The 27,880-nt window shown below is 34.5% G+C and overlaps 2 protein-coding genes across 2 annotated transcripts in view; one reads left to right on the top strand and one right to left on the bottom strand.

Annotated features, from left to right (window-relative positions):
• The first annotated feature begins 447 nt into the window (after positions 1 to 447).
• The window catches only part of LOC124361901, a 66,455-nt gene continuing 39,022 nt past the window's right edge, over positions 448 to 27,880 (top strand). Inside the window, exon 1 of the mRNA XM_046815956.1 lies at positions 448 to 596. The gene's annotated coding sequence lies outside the window, so the exon portion shown is untranslated. The remainder of the gene's footprint in view (positions 597 to 27,880) is intronic.
• Positions 513 to 5,403, bottom strand: LOC124363396. Its single transcript, XM_046818647.1, has 4 exons — positions 5,176 to 5,403; positions 2,465 to 2,739; positions 2,011 to 2,248; positions 513 to 571 (listed from the first exon to the last, which is right to left on the bottom strand). The coding sequence occupies exons 1-4, from the start codon at positions 5,288 to 5,290 to the stop codon at positions 513 to 515; spliced, it is 687 nt and encodes a 228-aa protein (XP_046674603.1). The 5' UTR covers positions 5,291 to 5,403.

Raw genomic sequence — 27,880 nt, 5'->3', positions numbered from 1 at the left:
TAATAAAATAAAATTTCATGGAATAGAGCGCATGATAAAATTCTGGTTACGTGCTGGTTAGCCCGCAGGACCAAAATTTTTTAAGCTCTTCTTAGATTTTCTGGTCTCCAGCTCCTGGACCTCGTGAGTTTACCAAGTGATTTGAAACATCTCCATTTCCAAAATGATATGTCGATTATCATCAAGGACGTCTTTATAACACACAACGAAGCAATTTAATGAACCGACCTCAAAATAGAGTGCACTGGAACCGGCAATGTAACCACGAAGAATTGGGAAATTTCTTCGTATCGGGTTTCCCTCACCTTTACAGCACCGACAATCGCAGAGCGCGGGAATCCGGGGCCTAGGGGCCGGGATTGGTAACGCATGACGACTTCCTGTGGACGCGTGACCCAGTGACAGACAAGCCGTGCCGTGCCGTGTCTGAGTCTCGATTACGGCACCGGCAAGGCTGAAGGAAAGTAAAAGTGGTTAAGCCAGTCACAGTCAGTGTTGGTGTTCTGTGCCGGTCACTGTGCCAGTCCGAGTGTACGCGGAACCATCATGAACCATCTCACTCCGGTCTCATCTGTTGGATATCACTTGTGTTGTTGGTGAGCTTATCAGTGTCTATATTTTAACACTTTCAAACGTCTGTTTTTTCCCATATAAGTTTTTAGCTATTCATAACAGGCACATATTCTCACAAGCGAGCAAATAACGATATAAGTGTAATCACAACTATTTGATGAACTGTCCTACCCTAGAATTCCAGATGTTGAAGAAGTATATTTTGAGGGACCCAATATATGGGGAGGGTCTGTGTTAGAAATAGTGTGGTTTCAAATTCCGCATGTGCCCTTAACAATTCAGTAATCTACATCGTGTACTGTAAAAACTATTTTTGCAAAATATTTATCCTTTTAATAATATTCTTATGGGCTTGTTGGCAAACCTATAAAGGACACCACTCTCTTAAATTGTCCACTCGTATTATTAGGTTTTTAGTACTATTCAATACTAAAACTATTTTTTTGTAATTAATACATTATGAGCACCATACATTGTTGTTGTTGCCTCAAAGATAAACTGTATAGATTATAAAACCAAAACATTAACTATTTTAAGGATATATTTTAGGAATTAAATTGCATTCCAAATTAAATATTTCCATGAAATTCGTATTCCAAAAAGAAATGATTTTATTTAACAGCCAGAAGATGTGACTTTCAAAATGAACAATATATAAATAGATATAGTAGGAAGTGTCTTCCATTTGATGAGATATCTTAATAAGTTTATATAAAACTTTTATTTTTCTTAATACTCATTCATTTCCGTAACACTTCCGGAATTTCTAAGACATTGCTCTCCAATGTTAGAAATATTGTGTCGATTACACTGGAACAATTTAATAACTTTATAAAGTAAGCCAAGAATTTCATATTTTATGCTCTTTAAACTTTTATATTATTGTCTGAAATATTGTTCTGTTTCCAATATTGTACATAACATATGAAACTGAGTAATTTTATCTTTGCTTTTGCGATGAGACAAACTTCTACTTTTAAATTTTAAGTTGAATCCATCCAAGATGTTTTTATAACAATAGGTGTCGTTTTTAGTTGTTGGTAAATAAGATTAAACTTTGTAATTTAGCATAAAATCGTTTATATGAAGCATTGAGATTTAAATATAAATATTAAATCTGTATTTCATTGATATAAAACATATTATCTATCTGAGAGAAAAGGCACTTTGCATTTATTATTTCAGTTACGTTAGTGTAATATTGCTTTTATTATGAAGATAAGCAGGAGGAAATGGAGATGGATCAGAGGAATTCCCTAATATGTTTTGAAAAATTAAGAGTAAACTATAAACACTGTGTAAACAAGTTGACAAGTACAACAATACTGTTATGTAGTTTTCGTCATCTTCTTTATAAAATAACAATTATTGTTTACAGTTGCAATGTGAAGAGCGACATTAATACCTCGTAGAAAATCTGTTTTTCAGTAAATGTACCGGACTTGTCTCCATCGTGGTAGTAAACAACAGCGTGATGTTTCCTGCAGACTGCGCAAATAGCTTTGCCCCAAGCTGCTTCTATTCGGAGTTGACACATCTTGAACAACAACAACTGCATGTGGTAGTTAGCTTGATACTTCTCTAGTAAATGTACCGGACTTGTCTCCATGGTGGTAGTAAACAACAGCGTGATGTTTCCTGCAGACTGCGCAAATAGCTTTGCCCCAAGCTGCTTCTATTCGGAGTTGACACATCTTGAACAACAACAACTGCATGTGGTAGTTAGCTTGATACTTCTCTAGTAAATGTACCGGACTTGTCTCCATGGTGGTAGTAAACAACAGCGTGATGTTTCCTGCAGACTGCGCAAATAGCTTTGCCCCAAGCTGCTTCTATTCGGAGTTGACACATCTTGAACAACAACAACTGCATGTGGTAGTTAGCTTGATACTTCTCTAGTAAATGTACCGGACTTGTCTCCATGGTGATAGTAAACAACAGCGTGATGTTTCCTGCAGACTGCGCAAATAGCTTTGCCCCAAGCTGCTTCTATTCGGAGTTGACACATCTTGAACAACAACAACTGCATGTGGTAGTTAGCTTGATACTTCTCTAGTAAATGTACCGGACTTGTCTCCATGGTGGTAGTAAACAACAGCGTGATGTTTCCTGCAGACTGCGCAAATAGCTTTGCTCCCAAGCTGCTTGTATTCGGAGTTGACACATCTTGAAAAACAACAACTGATTTGGTAGTTAGCACTTGATACTTTTCCAGTAAATAATATAACTAGTACATAAATAAAATAATTGATTTCTTATCGACTCCGTACTAAATATCGATCTTGGTAATATCGTAAGCTTACTTGTAAGCAGACATTGTAAGTATTCTCATCGCTCGTGTAATGCGTGTACAACATCAAATTCCAAATAGCCAGATACTTATATGATCGATCATATAAGAACTTTAAAATAATCACCATCATTGTGAACACAATAGTAATCCGTTACATTGATCAGAAGCGATGACGATATTTGAGTAAATAACCACAAATATATATTTTCCAGCAGTATAAAGGGAGTTACAGACACTAAATTGGCTGAACCTTAACAAACCCTATCTCTCAAGAGTCTGTCAAAATTTAACTTATGCTTGTGTGTCTTCATGATATCTCGAGAACAAATTAATCGCAGACTTGGAATTTTACATGCAGCTATATATGAAACTTCGATATGAAATTTGATGATGGTGTATCACACCCCATGGAATACGGCTGTGAATTTTGAATGACTTACTGTCCTCAGACAGAATATTTCAAGAACGAATTGAGCTATAGACTTGTAATTTTGCTTGAATCATGAATTCTACATATGTAGCATCGAATTTGATGATGGTGTATTTCAACCTATGAAATACAGCTGTGAATTATGAATGACTGACTGTCCTCAGACAGAATATTTCAAGAACGAATTGAGCTATATGCTTGAAATTTTGCTTGAATCATGAATTCGATATATGCAACATCAAATTTGATGATGGTGTATCCCGCCTCCCCCATGGAAATTTTCTGGTCAAAGATAACTGCCCAATGGATATTTTTGGAACAAATTGAGCTACAAACTTGACATAATGACTATTTTGCTATCAATTAGGAACCTTGAAAAACTGCTTTTCAATTCTTTTTTTATATCTACCGCAGGTCATTTTAAGAAAGAATTAAACTGTAGACTTGAAATTTTGCATGGAATATAGGTTAAGCCTGTTACGCAACACGTAGTGTGGTGTACTCCTACCTTGTGTTATTCATATACCAATTATATTGAGGTAATTGATGGTTCTTAGGAAAATATCCAAATTCCTAACTTTCCTAACGGGAACACTTTCAGGCCATTGAACGTCATATATAATGTTTGCTTTTGGAGTAAAATTTGTATTTCATTCAAAAATCTTTTCATTAGTTTTTTAATCTTTAAAACGTCCAAACTTCTCATCTCCAGATTTAAGTGCTATTGAGACAGGTTGTACTAGATGTGGTTGAATATTATATCACCAGAGTATTATTTGTTATTTATATTGTTATTAAAATCGTACAGTATTTGATAAAGAGTTAATATGTTATCCTATTATTAAATTTAAGCTGTATTTTTTCCCGTCCCTCCTTCAACAGATTAATAAAAAGGGTAGTAAACTTTCATAAAGTTTCGTTGCAATCATAATAATAGGAACAATTTCTGGTTTTCCATTCAGAAATAATCGAATTGCCGAAACCTTTTTTAATGAACAAACATTAGTTTTTTTATAACTTTTTCATATGCCTCTGACATAAAATATTCCAGCTGAGCAACGAACGTTTAATAGCTAAACAATTCTTAAAAAATTACTGATCGTTCGGTGTGTAGATAATTTGTCTCCTACAGTACTTACTACAGTCTGTTAATTGAGAAATTAAAAAAAAAATACTTTTACTTCATTTTTGCACTTAATGATTTAAAAATATATCTATATATTTAGTTAAACCTATGGAGCGCAAACAATTGAGTGTGCTAAACACAATCCAAATTTTTTAATTACATCAGGTTAGTGTAACTTAATAATTTCAGTCCAACATTAGACCACTCCAAAACAAACTTTCAGCAAAGAGAATAAAGATTAAACATTTAAAAGATTTGGTATTTTAGAGACATGGATGTTAGGCCATGTACAGTTATTTTAACACATCGTAAAATAAACAACATGTTTTGAATCTCATCTTTTCTCCTACGAATAACATGTTGTTCGAATGTGCGTTGTAACATTGGTGTATTTTTACTTGTTGGACACAATGTGTACAATGCAATTCATTTCATAAATTCAAAATTTTGTATTCACAGAGAATTCTGTATTATCAAGTTCTACCATATGAGTTGGTTAAAAATCGATTATTCTTTATGTTAATCATTATTATTATTGTTTTGGTACAGTAAAGTTGGGAACTTAATATCTCACAAAAATTACATATGACCTTCAAAATATTAACCCTTTTGGTGCTGTAAATATAAAATGTTTGCTACCTGGTTTCTTGAAACACACATATTTTATTCTGCAAGATATAAATTATAATGGACAAGTGCAAACCACATTATATAAATTGTAAAGTTAAGACTTACCAATACGGCTTCACTTACTTATTTGTCGCTGACGGTGGAACCTTTTCCTCGAGCAGATTAAACGACAAAGAAAGACTATTTCTGTGACCTCCAGTAACTCTTTAAATAAATGTCGCTGGCAGTAAACATGCATTTACATAATATTCAGAACTTGACATGTGATTTACATTCCGAGCATCAAACGTTACACTGCTTACGTCACGGTCACGTGTCCAAAATTGACTTGAATGCTTTAGCATGTATTCAACATTGGCACGCGTTTATTACAATTGCTATCTTACACAACGTTCCTTTTACAGTGGTATTTATTTCAAGAGTTCTATAGGTATTTTAAGAGTATTTGAGATATTTTAAGAACACAATGTTGAGTCATGAATAGGGTTTTGGGTTGCACTGAAAATAAAAGGTGAAAGGTAATTTATTGTCATCGTTACTAGTAAAGTATTTATAAAAATGGAAATGTGATAATAATAACAGAGGAAATAATTAGTAATAAAGGTGCTGGTACCCATTATAGTATACTTTTATGGCAGGTACCTGTTTAAATCGCCAAATTACCAAAATACTGGCTGTTTTAATGCACCCAACTACCACAATACTGATCATTTTATTCACCCAGCTCCCAAAATACTCAACATTTCTTTCTCACCCATCTCCCTCAGTATTGACTCTTTTTTATTCACCCATTTCGACAATATTGGCCACTTCTAATATACCCATCTCCCTCAAAACTGACCCCATATACTAAATTCAATCTGGTCCCATAAAATACTGACCCTTTTTAATACACCTAACTCATACAATATTGACACTAAACTATCCCAATTTCCGCACGGTTGTGTTACTATCTGACAACTACAAAGCTCACACAGCTCCAGCAGTCATCTTGTTTCGGAGATGAATTATAAATCTGCTTCATTCAACCCTTTTGGTAAACCCTTGTACCGAATGGACGAAACACATGAGGCTGGATATCTCTGAGGTCTTAGTAATAAATATTCGGTATTGTAAAATATACTTATAAGTTATTAAGGAAATTATGGCGAATAAAACTTACAAGCACCACTTTAAGATGTTAAAATAAAATTACTACTTGCCACGTTGCTGCAAAATTGAGTAATAATGAACTAAAATTATATCTTGGGAATGAGCCTAGTGATCTAATGTTCTTTGGAATTTTTCATAAGAACTTAATCATTTAATAAAACTCTAAATTGAATTTCCTTCGCGTCTATATCGACCCACACTCCGCGGCGTCAGTATCTTGGCTCGACATTGCAGCTAGTCACAGGAAAGAAGATTAAGCGTCTAAAAGTGTAGAACATAAACACTGGAAGTACTTGATCAAAACTTGATCTCGAAATTGTACTCAAAAAATTAACTCAAACTTGTCTAAAACAACATCGCGACGGTATTGGCCATTCGAGTCAACTAAACTTATGATCACGACAACGTGTTGTCGTCAGAAGAACATCACCACAACTAATAACTGTATTAATCTAACATCATCATACCTAAGTTACTTTACTATTTACAAATTTACTTTATATTAGTCTACATTCAAATAGATGTCTCGCATTAATGGTCTAATTTAAAATACTAAAATGTAAATTTTACTTACGGACATGGCTCGCGGGGAGTTACTCGGCAGCAAGATCATCAGCTGCAAAGTTAAAGAGAGAAAAATTACTAAGCGTGCCAATTTGGTTATTATTCCACCAATAATTTAGTTCCAAGAACATCGGAGACAAATTTAACTAACCAGTAACGAATAACAGGATTGCGAATATATAATGCTTCTAAATAACGGTATACCACTTAAGCAGCAAGGATCCTTCTTAAAACAATTATTTTGAAAATTCTGCGCATAATGAGATGTCATAGTTTATTGGCCTAAAATTGTACATTTGAAAGTTACAGTCACTACAGTCAGCTGCCACTACTTATCTATATGCACTTTCACCATGTCCACTTTCCATGCATGCAAATCACCTAATATGGTAACTTCATGTATCACTTACAGTGACACACGAGCTGTCTCTTGTTTCACAGATAATACTGGGATAATATTGTCAAAAAGCTGTTCTTGTACTACAATCCAACTATAATTAAGGCAAATTAAAATTCCGTGTTTTATGTCGATTGTGGTGTGGCAACGTCTTTTTTACTTGAGTAAACTTTAAATTAATTATTTTGAGTCAAGGCATTTACGTGTTGGTGTAATTTCATTATTAATAGGATTAATGTTGGTATTACTTAATTTCAACGCAGTATTTTTACAGCGTATCTTAAAATTTTATCCTACACTCCATTTAAAGTTACCTTCTATATGTAATTTTACATAAGCTACATTTCATTAATACCATTTAATATGTTATCCATTAAATACGTATAATAAAACATATTTTACAATTTTGTTTTATTTGCATTCTTATAAGCAAATAAATGGCATTTCAACTCTAAATGGCGAACACGAGATATATACAAATTTTTTAAATTCACTTTTTGTTTCATTGTTATAGTGCAATATAAATTTATAGTTTAAACTAAATTTAAGGCTTAATAATAAATAAAGTTTCATTTCATCTTCTACTCGACACTGCATCTGAAATCTAACGCTGTCGTACACATGAATCCTGGCATCTGAATTTCCATCTGAAGAAAGCCAAAATATGTTGGAGACGCTCAAAAAGTACATCACTTCGACATCACAGACACATATAACATGAATTAGATTAAGTAGAATAGTTAAAGAAACCTAAACTCAACATGCGCATTGAATCAATTCTTCCTATCATAGTTATGTTATGTGTATAATTTAATTTATTAATTATTATTTTCATAATTTTACTATTAAGTAAAAGTACTATAATAGTAAAAGTACTATAATATTAAAAGTAAAAGTACTATAATAGTAAAAGTAAGTAAAAGTACTATACTATTAAAAAGTAAAAGTACCATTTCCATTTAATTTATAATTTATGTAAGTAAAAGTAAAAGTACTATAATATTAAAAGTAAAAGTAAGTAAAAGCACTATAATAGTAACAGTAAAAGTACTATACTAGTAAAAGTGAAAGTAAGTAAAAGTACCATTTCCATTTAATTTATAATTTATGTGTAAGTAAAAGTAGTATAATAGTAAAAGTAAGTAAAAGTACTATAATAGTAAAAGTAAGTAAAAGTACTGTAATAGTAAAATTAAAAGTAAGTAAAACTACTATAATAGTAAAAGTAAGTACAAATACTATAATAGTAAAAGTAAGTAAAAGTACTATTTCCATTTCATTTATAATTTATTTGTAATTTATTGTAAAAATGCTGTTTTACAACGCATTGATATATTTTAGCCAGCTACGACTTCAAAACAATGCACTACTGTATCGAACGTAACTAATAAAATTACGAAAGTGTGCTAAATATTAAGTAAATAAGTTAACCGGTAACAGTTTTAATAGGCCTATAATAGCATTTGAAATAATTTAGAAAGACACATTTTATTTCACTGGTGAATGCGATCTATTTTTTAAGGTGAATCAAGTCGATGTAGTTTAAAGTGGGATAAAGTTCTCATGATAAAGGATAACATGTTCACATCTCGAAGCGTTGGCATTTCTGATTTATCAGGTTATGAAATATTGAATAGTAAATGTTGCATAAAGTTTAATATTATACCAGAACGGAGGGTCCAGTGCAATATTGACAATTCGATACAGACATGTAAAATATGCTATACATTTTAAAACATTTACATCATCTCAGTAATATTTAAATGTCAAATGATGGCTTCTATTATTGTTCTGGTTGCAACATATGCGAATTTTGTCTGAATAAATACACACTTTTCCACTGATGTAAGAATACTTAAAACCCTGCTCGATTTGATTTCGACTGATCAGCAACACAAGTTATGGTCTCAGTTTAAAGTGTCTACACGGAGACTGGATTGGGCTTTACGGCGTTCGCTAGCCCAAAAAAGGTGTAAGAGAAAGGCGCAGTGAAGGTTTTATTACTGACGTAAAAGCTAGAAAGGAAGTCCAAGTCAAACGAACCAACCATTACAAAGCTCTTAGCGTTGTCGTTTGACTGTGCAATTTATGACCAACTTTGCCTACGTGATTCTAGTACTAGGTATTTTGTAAATATTGTTTAAATTTTTCGTAAATAGAATTATTTTTCTATGTTTAAACATAACTGGATATCGGGAACTGTTATTTTGTAAATCTATTGATGTTTATATAAAAATCAGAAATATCTGAGAAAAGAGTAATAAATAACTGTTTTGTATCTTTTTAGCGGTTTATGCGTCTTTATGTGTTTCATTTACGTTATAAATCTCATTGCAAAGTTGTCCAGCTGTAGTCTAAACGTGTCAATCTTTTTTTCTTACTCAAGTTTGTTTTAAATATGTGAAATTTACTTCTGATGTATAGCTTTTGTGTCATCAATATTATTAGTGATTCCCTACGTAAGCATATTGAGATCGATTGAACTCTTCGCTTTGATTCTATCATACGAGTCTACTAAAAGGAAATGGAGTTTGGCGCGGGGTGGAAGGCGTTAGTATACGAGACCTGAAATTATATTAAGCGCCGATGAGAGGAACTTTTGGTTCTAGTTCTGCTCTTGCAGTCACAATGTAGAATACAAATTCAAAAATAAAATCCCTCTAGGCTGGCTAACAACTAGGTTTTTGAACAAATAAATAGTTTATTTTGTGTACAGTAAACAAATGTCCTTGACATTAATTGATTATGCCTTGTAGATAAAAAATTATCTCCCATATTTTAAAAATGTGGAAGAACCCACTTAAAGGAAAAATAAATTAAAAGTGAGAGCTGAAGACCTATAAATATCCAGACCCGTCCATACAAACCCGTACTGGTTGAAAAATTTCAAAACATAAAACAAGAAATGTTTGAAGGTTAAAGAGTTCCACATACTACAAGTTTAATATTCATCATTAAGGCCTAATAGACCAAAATAACTTAAATACCATTATTTAAATGCAAAATAAATTTACAGTCCAAAGGTGGAAACCCCGTTCAAAATTGTGGGTCTGACGAACTACAAGGAGAGTAAATAGGACATATTGGTACAGCATTTATTGTTTCTGATGTGCATAAATTAACTTATTCGTTTCTGCAACACCTTTATTCGTTACAATCTCAATGCACGTTAAAACTACAAATGTTTTGAATTTTTGCTCTAAATTGTAGTATAAAATGTACCCTTTATAACGGTGAATCACATCTACGATAGAAAAAGGAGCTTTGTATTTTGTATCCGAAAAATTGTTTTTAACTGCTTATCCCTATTTAATGTCTAAGTTTAAATAACTACCTTTAAAATAAATTAAACTATTAACAAACTCCCGAGAGATTTGGATTTTATGTTTTCGTTTTACACATTTACCACAAATTCAAACATATTTTGAGAACACATTTGTTTAAAGTAACTTCCAACAACCTAATTTAACGATAAGAAATCCAATTAGTGTATCATTCTATCTGGTTAGCAGAAAAGGGTATGTTGTTAGCATTATCTTTAATAACAACAAGGGATGGATACGGTGTAGTTACCTTATCTATTCTTCTCTCTTAATCATTCTGCAACTTTCACCAATCTTCGCCAAATATGGTATTTTATATTATTGAAATACATAAAATGGCATAAGTTAAGTTTTTATTCTGTACCAATCCGGAATTTCCTTTGACGGTGGATTTTTTACATTCAAGAATTATTGCACAAATGTAGATATAGTTTTCCCAAGTGCATGATGCATTACCATGTAAATAATAGGCGCAAATAAAACAAAACGTGTAATTCTAAAATAGCTGTAAGCTTTTAATAACCGCGTTACACAAAATATATTGTAGAGACATACATCTAATAATTTTTTTTCATGTTCTACCATTCTTAACGGTATGGTTGCATTTATGTTAAATAGGATGACTTTTTTTGAGATTTATTGTTACAAACGTAAGTTTAGCCTCTAAATTCCTCCCCCCTCTCACCAAAACTACAGTTCGAGGACTTTAGCTGCGCGCGTGACCTTGAGCGTGTGGTGATCGGCGGGAGGGGTGGCGGGGTAGCATTATGCGCTGCGTCCCGAAAACATTTCCCGTGACTCATGGGTAAAACCCTCCTTTCAGGATTCGTACTGAGCCAAATTACTCGTCACACTCACTACAATCAGTCTGTATTGTGACAGTGCTGATTTTTTGTGGAATTAAATAACAAGAGAATACCAAATAATAGCAATAATAGGACTTATCCTTGTTTTTCAGTTGTTAGAGTGTTGTTTAACGCGTTTTTAAAAATAAAATATTTGTCAATACTAATCTGTAAATCGAAATCGTGAGTTTAAATTCGTTAAAGAGATTGTTGCGCCTTCATCTCAGCGGCTAGCACGTAAACGCAACCCGCCATACAGATAGCGTTTATTTTTTGAAAGGGTAGTATTAGGACCCTACGAGCACAGCTACATTCCTCCAACTGTACAAATACGGAAGCCACTGTATTGTCATAAATACAAGTGGAGACAGATTGGTTCACTTAGAAGAACTTCTGTCTCTTTCTCTCTGTACATAAAGCTTATCGCCCACGATGATGATGACTGTGAGAGGAAATGATGACCGGCCAGCTGTACGAAAACCTTCCTGGCTCGCAAGGCCGCGAGGTGGATCGCCATTACCATAATCACAAGGTGTGACTGACGACATGAAATAATTACCGGTACTTTCACTGCGCGGCGCCATTGTTCATTGCACAATCGCACAGTCCCATCGCCCGTGGACCTGTAATACCAGGCCGCACTAATCAGCATTAATTAACTGCTTGAGGTTCCCGCGAAATCGTATACTCTGGTTTAATTATAAATTACTGTTGGTCACGTGACCGAGGGTTTTTTTTATTTGGGATGAGGAGACCCCTCATTGCACTTAGTCCTAAAAGGATTTTTGCGCTACTTCCTTCCGGTGTGATAATTAGGATAGGTGGTAGGGGCCACTTCCCGTCGAGATCCCATGATGAGAGGAACTATCTCAATTGTGTGTCCTTGGAAGAAGGGTAGGCAAGCACTTTTCCAGCCTCTTCCAGTCAAACAGAGCAGAGGAAACTGGGAGAAAAGTATTCCCTTATGTTTAGGATTAAAAAAGCCTTGAAAATTAAGACTCCACCTACTCCAATAATAACCCTTCTTACCCAAATACCTTGACTTTAGCAGTTAGTGATGTGCCGCTCCTGGACACCCAATGGCTTGTCTACATTTAAGTGGAAAATCGGTTTTTTCTGTCCCCATTTTAAGTTCTCTGGTAGGTATAAACCAGCCAGAAGTGAACCCTCCAGTGGAGTGATTGAGGGATAGGGAGGGATAATTGACATTTTGCTACCTAGCGCCAATCGTAAATCATCAACAATAAAGTTTAAAGAGTTTGAGAGGGTGAGGTTATAGTTATATCAATACAAAAGATTGATGAAGAATACAAGAAAGCACTTTATTCTCGCAATAAATTTATATAAATAGATTATCACATTAATTACTGTATGCATGTAACATTAACTAAAAGAATCCACAAACATGACTAATTATATAACTTTTAGCCATTATTTTTTCATATTACAAGAATTAAGCATTCTTTTCCACTCACACAAACAAACAAAGACAATTCTTTAATAGATAAAATGAGAAATAAATAGTTAACCTCTCAGGCTTAGCCTACTTGGAGCATCATTATATACATACTCGCCTTCGGCTCGCTGGGGGCTACGCCCCCAGGCCCCCAAAGTAAACGCTTGCAAATTCGGGGATAAGCGGAATTCGGTGACTGGTTAAGTCCGGACATTAAGTAAATGACAAGGGATTTAAAAATTGACCTTTTTCATAGATTTTTTTCCGGATTCGTAAAAACTTTTGACTTTGAGGGCATTTTGCGGTTAAACCGTTAGAGATACGACAAAAAGTGACTGGACCTTTCTTGTTGGAAATTTAATTTTGTCTTTCGATTGTGCGCTCAGATCTGATCTACGACCTATGGTTTAGCCAGAAATGAGCTCGGGAGAAAAGTCTGCACGGGTCAGCTATCTTGAATTGTTTAGTATAAACATAATAAAAACCGACCTCAAGGCAGTATTTTAAGTCGAACAGGGGGTTTAATATCACCAGGAGACTATCTAGTCAAGGCGAGAAATTCCCTGGGTGGGTGATTAATGTTAAGGAGGTTAAGACAAGAGGGGGTTTAATTTCGTCAGGATATTGTCTGGTCATATGAACAAATTCCCAGGGGGGGTTAACGTTACCGGGGGATAAGTCTCCAGGGGGTTATCTGGTCATACCAGGATCTTCCCAGGGGGGGGGGGGTTAAGAGATTTGGTGACTGGTAAAATTCGGACATGAGGTCATGGCAGGAAATTCCCTGGGGGGGTTTAATGTTACCAGGGGGGGTTAACACATCAGGGGGTTGAATGTACAGGAGGTTATTAGGTCATACCAGGAAATCCCCGGGGGGGGGGTTAATATTACCGGGGGTTAATGACACACTTGGGCCTTTTTTAGAGGGTATTGTGTCTGTGAACATAATAAATATTCCTCTGTCCCTATCTACTATTGACGCTTAGCTAACGCTCAGCCAACTCCCGAAGTCACTGAACCTTTTCTGTAGATCACGTGATTTCCTAAATCCCGTTTAAAATTTGTTTTGAGTTACGACCAACCGTTTAGCCGCTATCAAGCCCGGAATGTAAATTTTTAGGCGAAAATGTCCAATATTTTCACTTAATCGCGTTTTGCGGTCAAACTAAGGGAAATATAGTAAAAAGTCACTGGACCTTTTTTGTAGGTCATCTTATTTCCTAAATAAAACATTAGTCTTATTTTGACCTCCGACCAATGGTTTCGCCGCTATCGACCCCAAAAACAAAAGTTTCGCGTAAAAGTTACAACAAAATTGTACATAATCACGTTTTTCGGCCAAACCAATCGAGATAGGGCAAAAGATTACTGGACCTTTTCTGTAGATCGCGCAATTTGCTAATTTGATGGGTCAATCAGATTTGAGCTACGACCAACGGTTCGGCCGCTATCGGGCTTGAAACATTATTTTTATCGAAAAAATCTCTGGAATTTCAAATGTTCGAGCGTTTTGTCGCTTAACCATGGAAGATAGAGCAAAAAGTCATTTGACCTTTTTTGTAGTTCACTTCATTCCTGACTATGAATTTTCCGTCAGATCCGAGCTAGCTCCAACGGTTCGCCCGCTATCGGGCTTACAAAAAATGCCTGCAGGGGTGAAGAATGCGCGATTTTTTGGGAATTTTTTTTGAGGGGTTGAAAATGAAAAATTCTCACTTTTCGGGATTTTCCTGGTGGTTACACGTGGAAAGCTATCTGTGTACCAAATTTCAAGTCTCTAACTCATCTGGAAGTAGGTTAGAATTAGTATACGTGAGTGAGTGAGTCAGTCAGTCAGTCAGTTACACATGCGGTTGTATATATATTAGTAACACAGCTACCACAGTTCAAATATTTAATTAGAAAGAAATATAACACAACATAAATATTTTAACCCTAAATGAATTCATGTATGCATTTTTTTCATAAAAATTGCAGATATTATTGAATTTTCAGAGCCCTTATCTAAAATAAACCATATTTTTCCATAGACCTCTTTAAAATTTATACACGAGTATTACCGACCAAAATGTATATATGAAAATGCGTTATTACGGAATTAACATTAATCAATATTGGTACAAATAACAATACCCTTAACAAAACTAAATAACAAGTCATAAATAACAAGATTGTGTCGGTTAGTGATAACCACATAATTGCACTGCAGTTATGTGAAGGTTAGCCAATCAGGGATGTTTGACCACACAGTCGTGTTCCAGTCACCACATGTGTGTCGTTATATACTACAGCATGTACGGGAATGAAAATACTGTACAAAATATAGTTTCTCTTGATATTTTTATTCATTGTGCTCCCAAAATCATTCTTACTGGGTAAGTAATTCAGTTCACTAATTGCCACTGCGATGTATCTAATTAACGTTAAAAAGAATTTGGGTATACAATGAATTGTATACATCATCCGTTTTATAACAAAATATGTACACATGCAAAAGAGTGGTCACTACCAATGTATGATAAATTGTTTTACTGCACATTTTTTACTGTTTTTTTTTCAATTCGTAATTTTCTCAAAAAAAAAAAACAAAATTTTGTAATTTTTGTGAATTTCTTTATTGTTTAAGTGTTATTAACTCTCAGACACGCTTTCCGCTAATTTATTACAGCAATTAATTTTTTATTTATATATTTTGTTTTCAATAAATAAATATTTTTACAAGGTTTCAACTTTGTCACAATTGAATAAATATTCTCGGTTGCGTTTAGATCATTACTGTTATTGTACAATGCAAAACAAACTAAATCATAGAAAGACGTCTATATTCTTTGTATATTGTTTTTACATTTAAAATTTTTGACTAATTTAAACTAGTTCAGTGTTTACAAACTTTTTAGCTTCATATAAATAAAAAAAAAAAACTATTAAAATAACATTTCTTTATAACTGCAATGAATGATTTTCTGTATTTACAGTATGAACTTTTTAGTTAAAAATTATATTCTTGAATTGTTATCTAAGCTAAATAGGTTACTTAAAATACGCCTGTGAAACTTTGTTAACAATTTTTCGTACGCCTAAATGATGTATTTATTTCTATGTTTCATAATCTTAACGCTTGTATCTTCTTATCACGGACAAGTATTCTACTAAACAACAGTTGGAGTACAATCATTTTCCCGCACGCTTCGAAAAGTTAAGTGATCAACACCTGGTGAATATTATAAATTATTTCCATTGCCATAACTGAATTTTTCTTGTCCCGATCAATAAAATACGTACAGGTGTAGTTCTGAGAAACCTAATTCTGTAAAGGACCTTCTGCTTTCTGCCCTATTGTCTACTTATGGTATAGGAGGTTGTTAAATTCAAAATGTCAACTTCCGGGTTGTTATTACTTATAAATGCCAAAATTTGCATTTGTATTTGCATTCAATAGACCATCTTTGATGCGGAACCTCTTCCCTGTACGTCACACAACTCAGATACAATGTCAGGCATACCGAGAACATACATTCATCCATTCTTGCGAACACTTTCCTTACCGGCTTGATTTACTAATAACTTAAGTCCTCAATGAAACACTCATCCCCAATAGGGTTCACTCCTGGCTGGTGTATACCTCCATTTCAACCTACACTGGTACAGCAAAAACTGATGTATCTCTTAATCTGGACAACATTAAGGATGTCCAGGGGTGGCACCTCACTAACCGCAATGTCGGGATATTGAGGTGCAAGAGTAGATCGGTAGGTACTATTGTGCGAGAGTAGGTGTTAAGGGCTGCGCCAACCCTTCATGCATTGACTGGAGAGGCTAGTACAGAGCTGGCTTCCCTGTCTTCCAAGGACATATGACTGAGATTATTCCCCAAAACCCTTCCTCATGAATCTTGACAAGAGGCGGCCCCTATTTCCACCTTAACCACCCAGAATATCCTGTCACTCCAGGAGCAGCGCAAAGGCCCTTTTAGGACTAAGAACAATTGCTCAGCTTATTAGCCTAAGAGAACCAAAACGTCCTCAATGAAACAATGCTCAATACTTCACAATGTTTAATGTATCAGGATTCATTTTAAATGAACATTAAACTAATTAATATTTAAGTAGGTGTAAGTATTGCATATATGAAACTGTTCATAAAATTTGAGTTTTTTATCACAACGAACAAAATCAATATTTTTTCAAAAATAAAGCAGAATAGGATTGTTTCGAGTGACTCATCAGCAGAACCACGCAATAGTAACGTAACAGGTATGTACACGGTAATGTTACGACAGAGCTTACTCGATAATAGACTGGGACAACAACGGTAGGGCGCATTCATCCATTCGCGGAACCGGACCTAGGGCATCTCAGTTGGCTTTGGTATATTCGCAAACACGAATTGTTCTCTTCGAAAACACAAGTCAGTTTGGGCAATACAACATCGGCCTTCAGCAATAATAGAGTGGATAACGACCGAATCCTTTCTTAAGAGAAATCCTTATACCGATTTAAAAAAAACAAGGTTGTCTGCCTATACAATGCAAATTATCTCTTGGCTCCTGGACTTAGGAAGAATGATGGCAGTACAAAATGCATTGGTGTTAATGAATAAACAGTAGTTTATTGAACCCTTTTAAAAGTTTGGTATTAATTACTCGCCAAACGTTTTGGTATAAAACTCACCAAGGCGTGTTCTGGTGTATTACGTGGGACTTATGCAAATAAATTGTGTTATTGGGTGTAGTAAAAGACAGTAGTATTTATTGCCAAAGCATACGCTTATGTCACTGAAAGACAATTACACAACTGTTGGTAGCCGATATGTTAGTTAAACCGCATGTGTTTAAAACCTGCAGCAAAGGATGGATTAATAGAATGTAATCAAACGCTTGGCGCTCGACAAAAATGACACCACTGCCCTAGAGTTCGCCTGTTTTTTATTTCTTTCGTATTTTTTACTTTGTGCTACTAATTTGAAACAGGATTAAAAGTATTTCCGTAATTTGTTAACACCATTTTGTTTTTTGTTTTTTGTTTTTTTACTTTACCGTAGAAAATAATTCCCTAAAAAATTACTTGTTACCTTGGATAAAATTAATACCGTTGAAAATTTAGTATTTTAAAACAAAATATGGATAATATGCAATATTGACATCTTTGATTTTATTAGTTACGCAGAGGATGAAAAATCCAATGCGATTAATTGAGGCAAGAAATAATTGAGCGCGCGAACTGTGTTCCGTGGAGTGAGAATTAGTTAAGGTAGTAAACAACATGTAAACGGTAAAAATAAAAGTTACAAGGAGCATCCCTACCACCAGAACTCATAACTAACTGAAATAATCTCCTGAACCTCAGCACTCCTCGATCTTATGAATGATATATCTTCTGTGTAACTAATACAGTCAATGTTAATATCAAGTCTTTTTAATACATCAAAGGAAGAAATGTATAAAACTTTTACCATGATAATAATATTCAGAGATTGTTTCGATATCAGATGCTAACTCCAGTTCTGTAATCAATGACATGACTATAGCCCTTAGTACTAAAGCAAAGAGCATAAAATTAGTGCATTCACTTTCTGTTTGATTTACGTCGAAGGAATCATGTTACGCAATATTTTATTCAGTCATCAATTCTAAAATTAGCTGATTCAATATCGATTCGCATTTTTTCGTTATTTTACTATGTTATTAATGCAGATTCGCCAAAATATTGATCTGAAAACTTTCAGTTTTTGCCGGGGAGTGGCGCAAGAAAAACTCAGTCTGGTGCACTAAGTCTCAGAATTCCAATTCACAGAACCACAACCTATAAACGATCCTTTACCGTTACTGCCTGTATATTATGGCACTCCTTACCACATCCTATCAAACAAATTGAGAGCCGGGAACGGCTTGTGGTTGTAATAAGCCTTATTTTGTACATTAAGATTAATTTTGTTTAAGAAGTTAAATGTAAGAAAGGACCATATTGTCCTAATTTCACCTCGATAAAGAAGTGTTTCTATTTTATTCTATTCTAGCTCCTTATCATAACTTTTTTGAAAGTGTGAATGTTGTTTAGCTACATTTCACATATCACGTAGTGCAGCGCCTAAAATTCTTCACAGACTTTATACCTGGAGTCTGGAGTCATGTTCATGTGACTAGACAAAAAAGTCAGTGACAAAGAAGCTCAAAACTAACTATATCAAATCAGAAACACCTATACTCTAAAATATACAGCAACAGGTCATCTCATAACCTCATCAGGTGAACAATTGAGTGCACTACGGCGTTTTTGATACGATCCAAATCACGGTGATTCAATCGAGTTTTCTATACATAACCTAGCTATGATGGGAAGGGTTGAGTTTAGCTCCAGTTCATCTTCTTCTTAGTGCAGCGTCTAAAATCTGACGTTGACCTAGAATTAGGATCATCAAACATATTCACTATACAGTATTTGATTGAGTACTATTTGATATTGTCTAGCATTTATATATATATATATATATATATATATATATATATATATATATATATATATATATATATACATTAAATTTGTATAAATGGCAATAGCCTTATTTAATTTCAATAAACATTGAATCGCAAAAAGTACTTGCTCCGCCGGGACTCGAACCCGGATCTCTCACTTGCCGGGTGAATGTGCTACCATTACACCACAGAGCCCTCACATTTTACGATTCAATTATTTTGTATTTGGCTGTTTCTTTCACATATGTGTTTAAATAACCAAAACTAGCATATGATCGGAAGACCAAATACCTGTCAAATGACTTTATTTACATTCAATTTGTATAAATGGCAATAGCCTTATTTAATTTCAATAAACATTGAATCGCAAAAAGTATATATAAATAAACACACCGGGTGTTTCTCGAGGGTTTGGCTCAACTTCAGTATGTTATAGTAGACACAAAAACAAGTAAAAAAGTTCATATGAACATATATCCTATCTCGCCTTTGTTTAGTGTATGTCTGTCATATGCGTTTTTATTTTAAAACTTGCATCTCAGAACCCGTTGGAGCAAATAACATGATACTTGACAGTTATGTTAAAATAAGTACAGTAAAAATTATACAACATGAAATACTATCATCTTAGTTATCATCACTTTCCATTTAAAAATGGTGGCATTTCAACTTTTTCATAGTTTTATATCCCAAAAACTTTTAATCCCACTTAAAAACTGTTAAAATTAGTTGGGAAATTAAATAATTACATAAATTTTAGTTGGTGAGTGTTTATGCTTTCTTACATGTAGTAATTAATTAAGTACAAGTCCTAATTGTTTGTTATTTATTGCTTTTCACATCATTAATAGCTGTTTTCTAGCTAGTAATAACAATTAACAACTCCTTAATGATAGTATTAAACATGGTTTCATTTCAAGGCTATAACGCGTTGTTTTTATTCTTTTAAATTTGGTATATATAATATACACACATATATAGTATATATATACTAGTCAGAGGTCTACACTTTTTGACCGATAATTGACCATACCGTTACTTCCCAGTTAATGAGATTTGCTTTTGACTAAGCCGCCTTGCTAAAATGAAACAAAAACTTATGGAAAAATATTTCTAAAACTGCGCAGTTTGTTCCAATACTCAGTTTCAGAAGTGAGTATGTTCGGCAGGAAGGCGAGAGGAAGCTGTGAGTAATATCAAGTTGTCAAACGCAGGATGTTGAAATAGAACCTCCCGGTGAGAGACTGTCACTGCAGTACCGTGTACAGCAGTCACCCCCACATAATTTTTTTTAGTATATTAAGAAAATTGGATATAATATTATATTTTAATAGAATATTTTAAGAAACATATATGTATGTTACATACAATTACACAAAAACATTTGTTACTGCTCTCCTCCAAACTTTTTGTAACAAACCATAAAACCTTATTCAACAGTTGGCTTTGCAAAAAAAGATTTTGAAAAGGGTATTTTTATGACGTTTTGTGGACAACGAACAAAAAAAGTGTATTGATTTTGAATTATTTTAATGCATTGAAGCTCTGCGAGGGAGACAAGTCTCCAAAACCGAAATTTATCAATAATTATGGATATGACGTTTGTAGAATGCAAACAGATTGTAGACTAAATAAGATTTCCAATACTGTGCATGAAAAAAACATGTTTTATTATACCTTTCCTGGTGGAAAACAACTAAATTCAGCTGTATAACTTGAATAACTGAATAAAATCCTAATTTTAAGCACAGAGATATCTAGTTATACATGGTTTGTTTTTGCGAAGAACGGTCATTTAGTACACAGAAATTGTATTTATTGTCTTATTTTTTATGTATTGATTTAATTAATCATTGAATTTTTTAAACTTTGTGTTTTTTGTTATTAGCCTACAAAAAAACAATTTACATAATTTTCTTCAGAATTACATTATTTATAAGTTTTGTTTATAAAGTTTGCGTATTTATTGCCCATTTAATGAAGTTAATGTAAATGTTAATGTACTTCGAATCTAAACAAAGCATGTTTTTCGAGACCGAATTTTGCATATTTTGTCTGATATCTCAGAAATGGGTGGTCTTGCAAGTCTGGGACGTATTTTATTCAATTTTTCAGATAGTTTTAAATAAAATCCAATAAATTTAACAACTAGCTTTACGCCATAAAACATCAGTTTCACTTTATTTCCGTTCTCTCCTAGAAAATTGGGCGAACCCGTAGCCTGCTAATAAAGCGTTTCCGGTCATATGTTTATATGAACATTTTTCATTATTTTGATAGAGGAAACCACCTGAGAAGAGTGTTGCATTGCTCGTAAGACACCCTGTATTTTTTTAAAGTTTATTGATAAAGGTTCAAATTAAATAGTAATAAGAATTTTATACAATTTTTCATCATTAAGTATAGCAAAATAACTATCCACTAGTCCTTTGCGTGCAGTAATACCTTCACCATAACGTAGGCGGGTTTCGGAGAGTTCACTTACAACTACTGTTGTACAGATGAAATCTCTTCTTTCCCTATGCAGATTAAGAGCGTGTGAGACCATCATTATGCTTTCCATATGTATTACACAGATGACCTCACTCTATCCATTGCCCATAGATAGTCTAATCTCGGAATTAGCTGTATTTAGCCAAGGATGACATTAATTTCCACCTGGTCATGGAGGACGCTGTGGTGACACCCTTTATCGGTATAGTTGTCTTGCGACAATTGCTGGCTTCTTCCCAATGTCTCATCTGTAGCGACTTCGCTTATTATTATTACTAACTTAATTTATTTTAAATTCATAACCCTGTAAGATTTTATCATTTCAAGGGGCTTTTAAAGTAAAATATAATAGGCAAGTTTGTAATTGCAGATGTTTACAGTGTGTAAATATGTGTAAATCCAATCAACACGGGATAGGATTGTTCGTCGTGAAAACGACTCATCAACATAACGACTGAATATTGACGTAACAGGCAATTCCACGGTAACGTTACGACATAACGGTTACTCGATAATGCCTACAAGACTTCAACGGTAGAACGTATCCTTCCACTGGTGGAACCGGACCTAGGGTACGGAATCGATATATTTCAATGATTTACCAATTAAGGGATGATTTTTAATAAAATATTGTTTAATACAATTACATGTTTTTAATACAAAATGTTTTTGAAGTAAATTATTTTTTTATAAATGAAAGATATGCCATTCATAAAATATCTTTCATGTACTTTTCTTCTTATTTTTACTCTTCATGGGGATGGCCTAAATAATTTTTATTCAAGCACTTTTTTTTATAAAAAATGTTAAAGGGCTGATACCAATGTTTTGTTAAAGACTCAAAACATTATTCCAACCGAAAGCCGATGGTTCACCGACTAGACGAGGCTTTTCTTTTCAGCAACAAAATGTCTAAGCTTGGTCAAACGTTCAGTTTGTAGTATATTAATGAAAATGCAGCCTGAACTACCAGTCCTACTGCTCAAACCATTTGAGACAGGCACTACTAATACTGAATGCGACTAGCCATGGACTTTTAAGGCCAACTTTCCTGACCTACTCAAGTATTTAGATATATTATTTACTGTCCAAATTTTGCAATGTGATACTTATATTTTTACTTGTTGTTTTAAATACTTTTCTGGAATTAAAAGTTAAAATTTCTTTAGGGATAGTTTTCTATATAGATTTTGTTGTAAAGTCTTCTAATTTTACCCACATATTGATATAAAAAAACTAATTGTAAAAAGTTGTTAAGTAAATAGGGAAAATTCCGAACCTAAACTGTCTATCCTTAAAGTATAATTAGATAGCAAGTTTTAATTTAATATCGTCATAACATGTTCACTGGAATAAGCTTAACGTAAAGACGTATTTAATATTTAGCAACCATTTAAACACTCTTTCCACCCTATACTACACTATTTATAACATTAAATGTGGAAGCAATTGTGTCTGATGGTAGACCTACACTTGAGAAAAATGAAAATAAAATGGAAACTTAGCTGTTTAACAACACTGTGGAAATATATTTAATTTATTTGGCCCTTCGCCAATATATTAAATACAATTTATTTTCAATTTTCTTCTTACCTATTATTTGACAGTCCAAATTAAGGTTCTAGCTAGATACTTACCCTAAAGATTATAATATATTACTTATTATAACGATATTTTAATAGTAAGTTAAGCTTAAGCTTAGTTAAGCTTAGACCGTCAGAGATATTCACGGTTACTCAGAAACAAGAGCGAGCTCATACGTGTCTAAGGATGAAACTAGGAGTTTAGCGTCTTAAGAAAATGGGTTTCAAAGCCGTTGATACACTGTTGCCTCAGACCAGCTTACTGATATACCAGAGAGATTCAACATGTAATAAACGTTCTACTTTGATACACTGTTGCCTCAGACCAGCTTACTGATATACCAGAGAGATTCAACATGTAATAAACGTTCTATGTTGATACACTGTTGTCTCAGTCCGGCTTACTGATATACCAGAGAGATTCAACATGTAATAAACGTTCTATGTTGATACACTGTTACCTCAGTCCGACTTACTGGTATACCAGAGCAGATCGACACATATTAAGCGTTCTACGTTGATACACTGTTACCTCAGTCCAGCTTACTGGTATACCGGAGAGGTTAAACACATATTAAACGTTCTACGTCGATACACTGTTGCCCCAGTCCAGTTTACTGGTATACCAGATAGATTCAACACGTAATAAACGTTCTACGTTGATACACTGTTACCTCAGTCCGACTTACTGGTATACCAGAGCAGATCGACACATATTAAGCGTTCTACGTTGATACACTGTTACCTCAGTCCAGCTTACTGGTATACCAGAGAGGTTCGACACATATTAAGCGTTCTACGTTGATACACTGTTGCCTCAGTCCGACTTACTGGTATACCAGAGCAGATCGACACATATTAAGCGTTCTACTTTGATACACTGTTACCTCAGTCCGGCTTACTGGTATACCCGAGAGGTTCGACACATACTAAGCGTTCTACGTTGATACACTGTTACCTCAGTCCAGCTTACTGGTATACCAGAGAGGTTCGACACATATTAAGCGTTCTACGTTGATACACTGTTACCTCAGTCCGACTTACTGGTATACCAGAGCAGATCGACACATATTAAGCGTTCTACGTTGATACACTGTTGCCTCAGTCCGGCTTACTGGTATACCAGAGAGGTTCAACACATATTAAACGTTCTACTTTGATACACTGTTGCCTCAGTACGGCCTACTGGTATACCAGAGAGGTTCAAAACATATTAAACATCCTACTTTGATACACTGTTGCCTCAGTCCGGCGTTTACTGGTATACCAGAGTGGTTCAACACATATTAAACGTTCTACTTTAATACACTGTTGCCTCAGTCCGGCTTACTGGTATACCAGAGAGGTTCAACACATATTAAACGTTCTACTTTGATACACTGTTGCCTCAGTACGGCGTTTACTGGTATACCAGAGAGGTTCAACACATATTAAACGTTCTACTTTGATACACTGTTGCCTCAGTCCGGCTTACTGGTATACCAGAGAGGTTCAACACATATTAAACGTTCTACTTTGATACACTGTTGCCTCAGTCCGGCTTACTGGTATACCAGAGAGGTTCAAAACATATTAAACATTCTACTTTGATACACTGTTGCCTCAGTCCGGCTTACTGGTATACCAGAGAGGTTCAACACATATTAAACGTTCTACGTTGATACACTGTTGCCTCAGTCCGGTTTACTGGTATACCAGAGAGGTTCAACACATATTAAACGTTCTACGTTGATACACTGTTACCTCAGTCCGGCTTACTGGTATACCAGAGAGGTTCAACACATATTAAACGTTCTACTTTGATACACTGTTGCCTCAGTCCGGCCTACTGGTATACCAGAGAGGTTCAAAACATATTAAACATCCTACTTTGATACACTGTTGCCTCAGTCCGGCTTACTGGTATACCAGATAGGTTAAACACATATTAAACGTTCTACGTTGTACACTGTTGCCTCAGTCCGGCGTACTGGTATACCAGAGAGGTTCAACACATATTAAACGTTCTACTTTGATACACTGTTGCCTCAGTACGGCCTACTGGTATACCAGAGAGGTTCAACACATATTAAACATCCTACTTTGATACACTGTTGCCTCAGTCCGGCTTACTGGTATACCAGATAGGTTCAACACATATTAAACGTTCTACTTTGATACACTGTTGCCTCAGTCCAGCTTACTGATATACCAGAGATGTTCAACACATATAAAATTTCTACATTGATATAATGTTAAAAATTATAGCAATTGCATTTGTGTGTGATTTGTAAACATTTTATTCGTCCCAAAATCCAAGCAAGGTCAGAAACACATACTAAGCGTTCTACGTTGATACACTGTTACCTCAGTCCAGCTTACTGGTATACCAGAGAGGTTCGACACATATTAAGCGTTCTACGTTGATACACTGTTACCTCAGTCCGACTTACTGGTATACCAGAGCAGATCGACACATATTAAACATCCTACTTTGATACACTGTTGCCTCAGTCCGGCTTACTGGTATACCAGAGAGGTTCAACACATATTAAACGTTCTACTTTGATACACTGTTGCCTCAGTCCGGCTTACTGGTATACCAGAGAGGTTCAAAACATATTAAACGTTCTACTTTGATACACTGTTGCCTCAGTCCGGCTTACTGGTATACCAGAGAGGTTCAACACATATTAAACGTTCTACTTTGATACACTGTTACCTCAGTCCGGCTTACTGGTATACCAGAGAGGTTCAACACATATTAAACGTTCTACTTTGATACACTGTTACCTCAGTCCGGCTTACTGGTATACCAGAGAGGTTCAAAACATATTAAACATCCTACTTTGATACACTGTTGCCTCAGTCCGGCTTACTGGTATACCAGATAGGTTCAACACATATTAAACGTTCTACGTTGTACACTGTTGCCTCAGTCCGGCGTACTGGTATACCAGAGAGGTTCAACACATATTAAACGTTCTACTTTGATACACTGTTGCCTCAGTCCGGCTTACTGGTATACCAGAGAGGTTCAACACATATTAAACGTTCTACTTTGATACACTGTTGCCTCAGTCCGGCTTACTGGTATACCAGAGAGGTTCAAAACATATTAAACATCCTACTTTGATACACTGTTACCTCAGTCCGGCTTACTGGTATACCAGAGAGGTTCAACACATATTAAACGTTCTACTTTGATACACTGTTACCTCAGTCCGGTTTACTGGTATACCAGAGAGGTTCAACACATATTAAACATCCTACTTTGATACACTGTTGCCTCAGTCCGGCTTACTGGTATACCAGAGAGGTTCAACACATATTAAACGTTCTACTTTGATACACTGTTGCCTCAGTCCGGCTTACTGATATACCAGAGATGTTCAACACATATAAAATTTCTACATTGATATAATGTTAAAAATTATAGCAATTGCATTTGTGTGTGATTTATAAACATTTTATTCGTCACAAAATCCAAGCAAGGTCTGAAACACGAGTAATAAATGTCACGGTTTATTTATTCACCTAATTGAACAAGCAGTTTTCGACATGATATATTGCAAACCGATTTTTAACAGGCAATGATTAAAAGGGGTAGTTTTTTTTAATTTTATAAAATCGTGCGTGAAAGTAATATAAACATTAAGATTAAACATATAATGGCCTGTTATGAGTTGTTTTGATGAATACGGAATTATAAACACTTATGATGAACCAAATATCTTTCTGGAATGGGAAGATAGGAAATATATAAAACTTGGAGAGATTTCTCTTATTAAAAGAGGAGTGAAAACTTTGAAATCGTATAACTAATAAAAATCCCGAATGATATTCGTATTTGCAGAGCAAATAATTTTCTTTTCGTTCACCTGAGGTAACATAAATATTTAAAAACGTATTAATCAATTCCAGTAATGAAGATTACTAATATATTGATTCAGTAATTCATCTGTAAAGAGAACCGTTCCATTATCCCCAGGCCAATCCTGTACATCTAGAAACACGAAATTCATATGTGCCTTCCACATCGTACACGCAAACTTTGAACCGGTTCCAATACCTGGCCTCAGGGCCACCTTAATGGTTTTTATGAAATTTCACTAAGTGTTGTCTTTTAATGTTTACAACTTTAAAAGTAACACCATTTTTAATGATATTAGTTCCATAATTAGTAACGTGTTGCACTCAAGTCCAAACACATTAGCAATAGTAATATTTTAACACAAAGAACTATTTTTACTGTTGTTATGAAAACAACAGAGCTTTTACCTCGGTAAAGTGTTACACGTTTTACAACAGGAGTATTTCCATATTGTCACAACAGGTTATTTATATTAATACTAATATTAACTCATAGTTATCTAAGTTTTAGTAAAAAGTTTTACTGAAACCCTATGAAACTCGTGTGACCTCATAATGGTTCCTTATAAACGGTTTTTATTGCATATGTGGCTTCAGTTCACTCTTCTTAAAAGGTGCAACGCAATTGATGACATTTTTCGCACATCATGTTGTCTTGTAATTTATTGGTAACAAAATGCTTATTAACGCT

Source organism: Homalodisca vitripennis, chromosome 5 (assembly GCF_021130785.1).
Source record: "Homalodisca vitripennis isolate AUS2020 chromosome 5, UT_GWSS_2.1, whole genome shotgun sequence".
In the NCBI taxonomy this organism is placed as follows: Eukaryota; Metazoa; Arthropoda; class Insecta; order Hemiptera; family Cicadellidae; genus Homalodisca; species Homalodisca vitripennis.
Note: the sequence above shows the minus strand (reverse complement) of the source record. Positions and strands in the feature narration are given on the sequence as shown.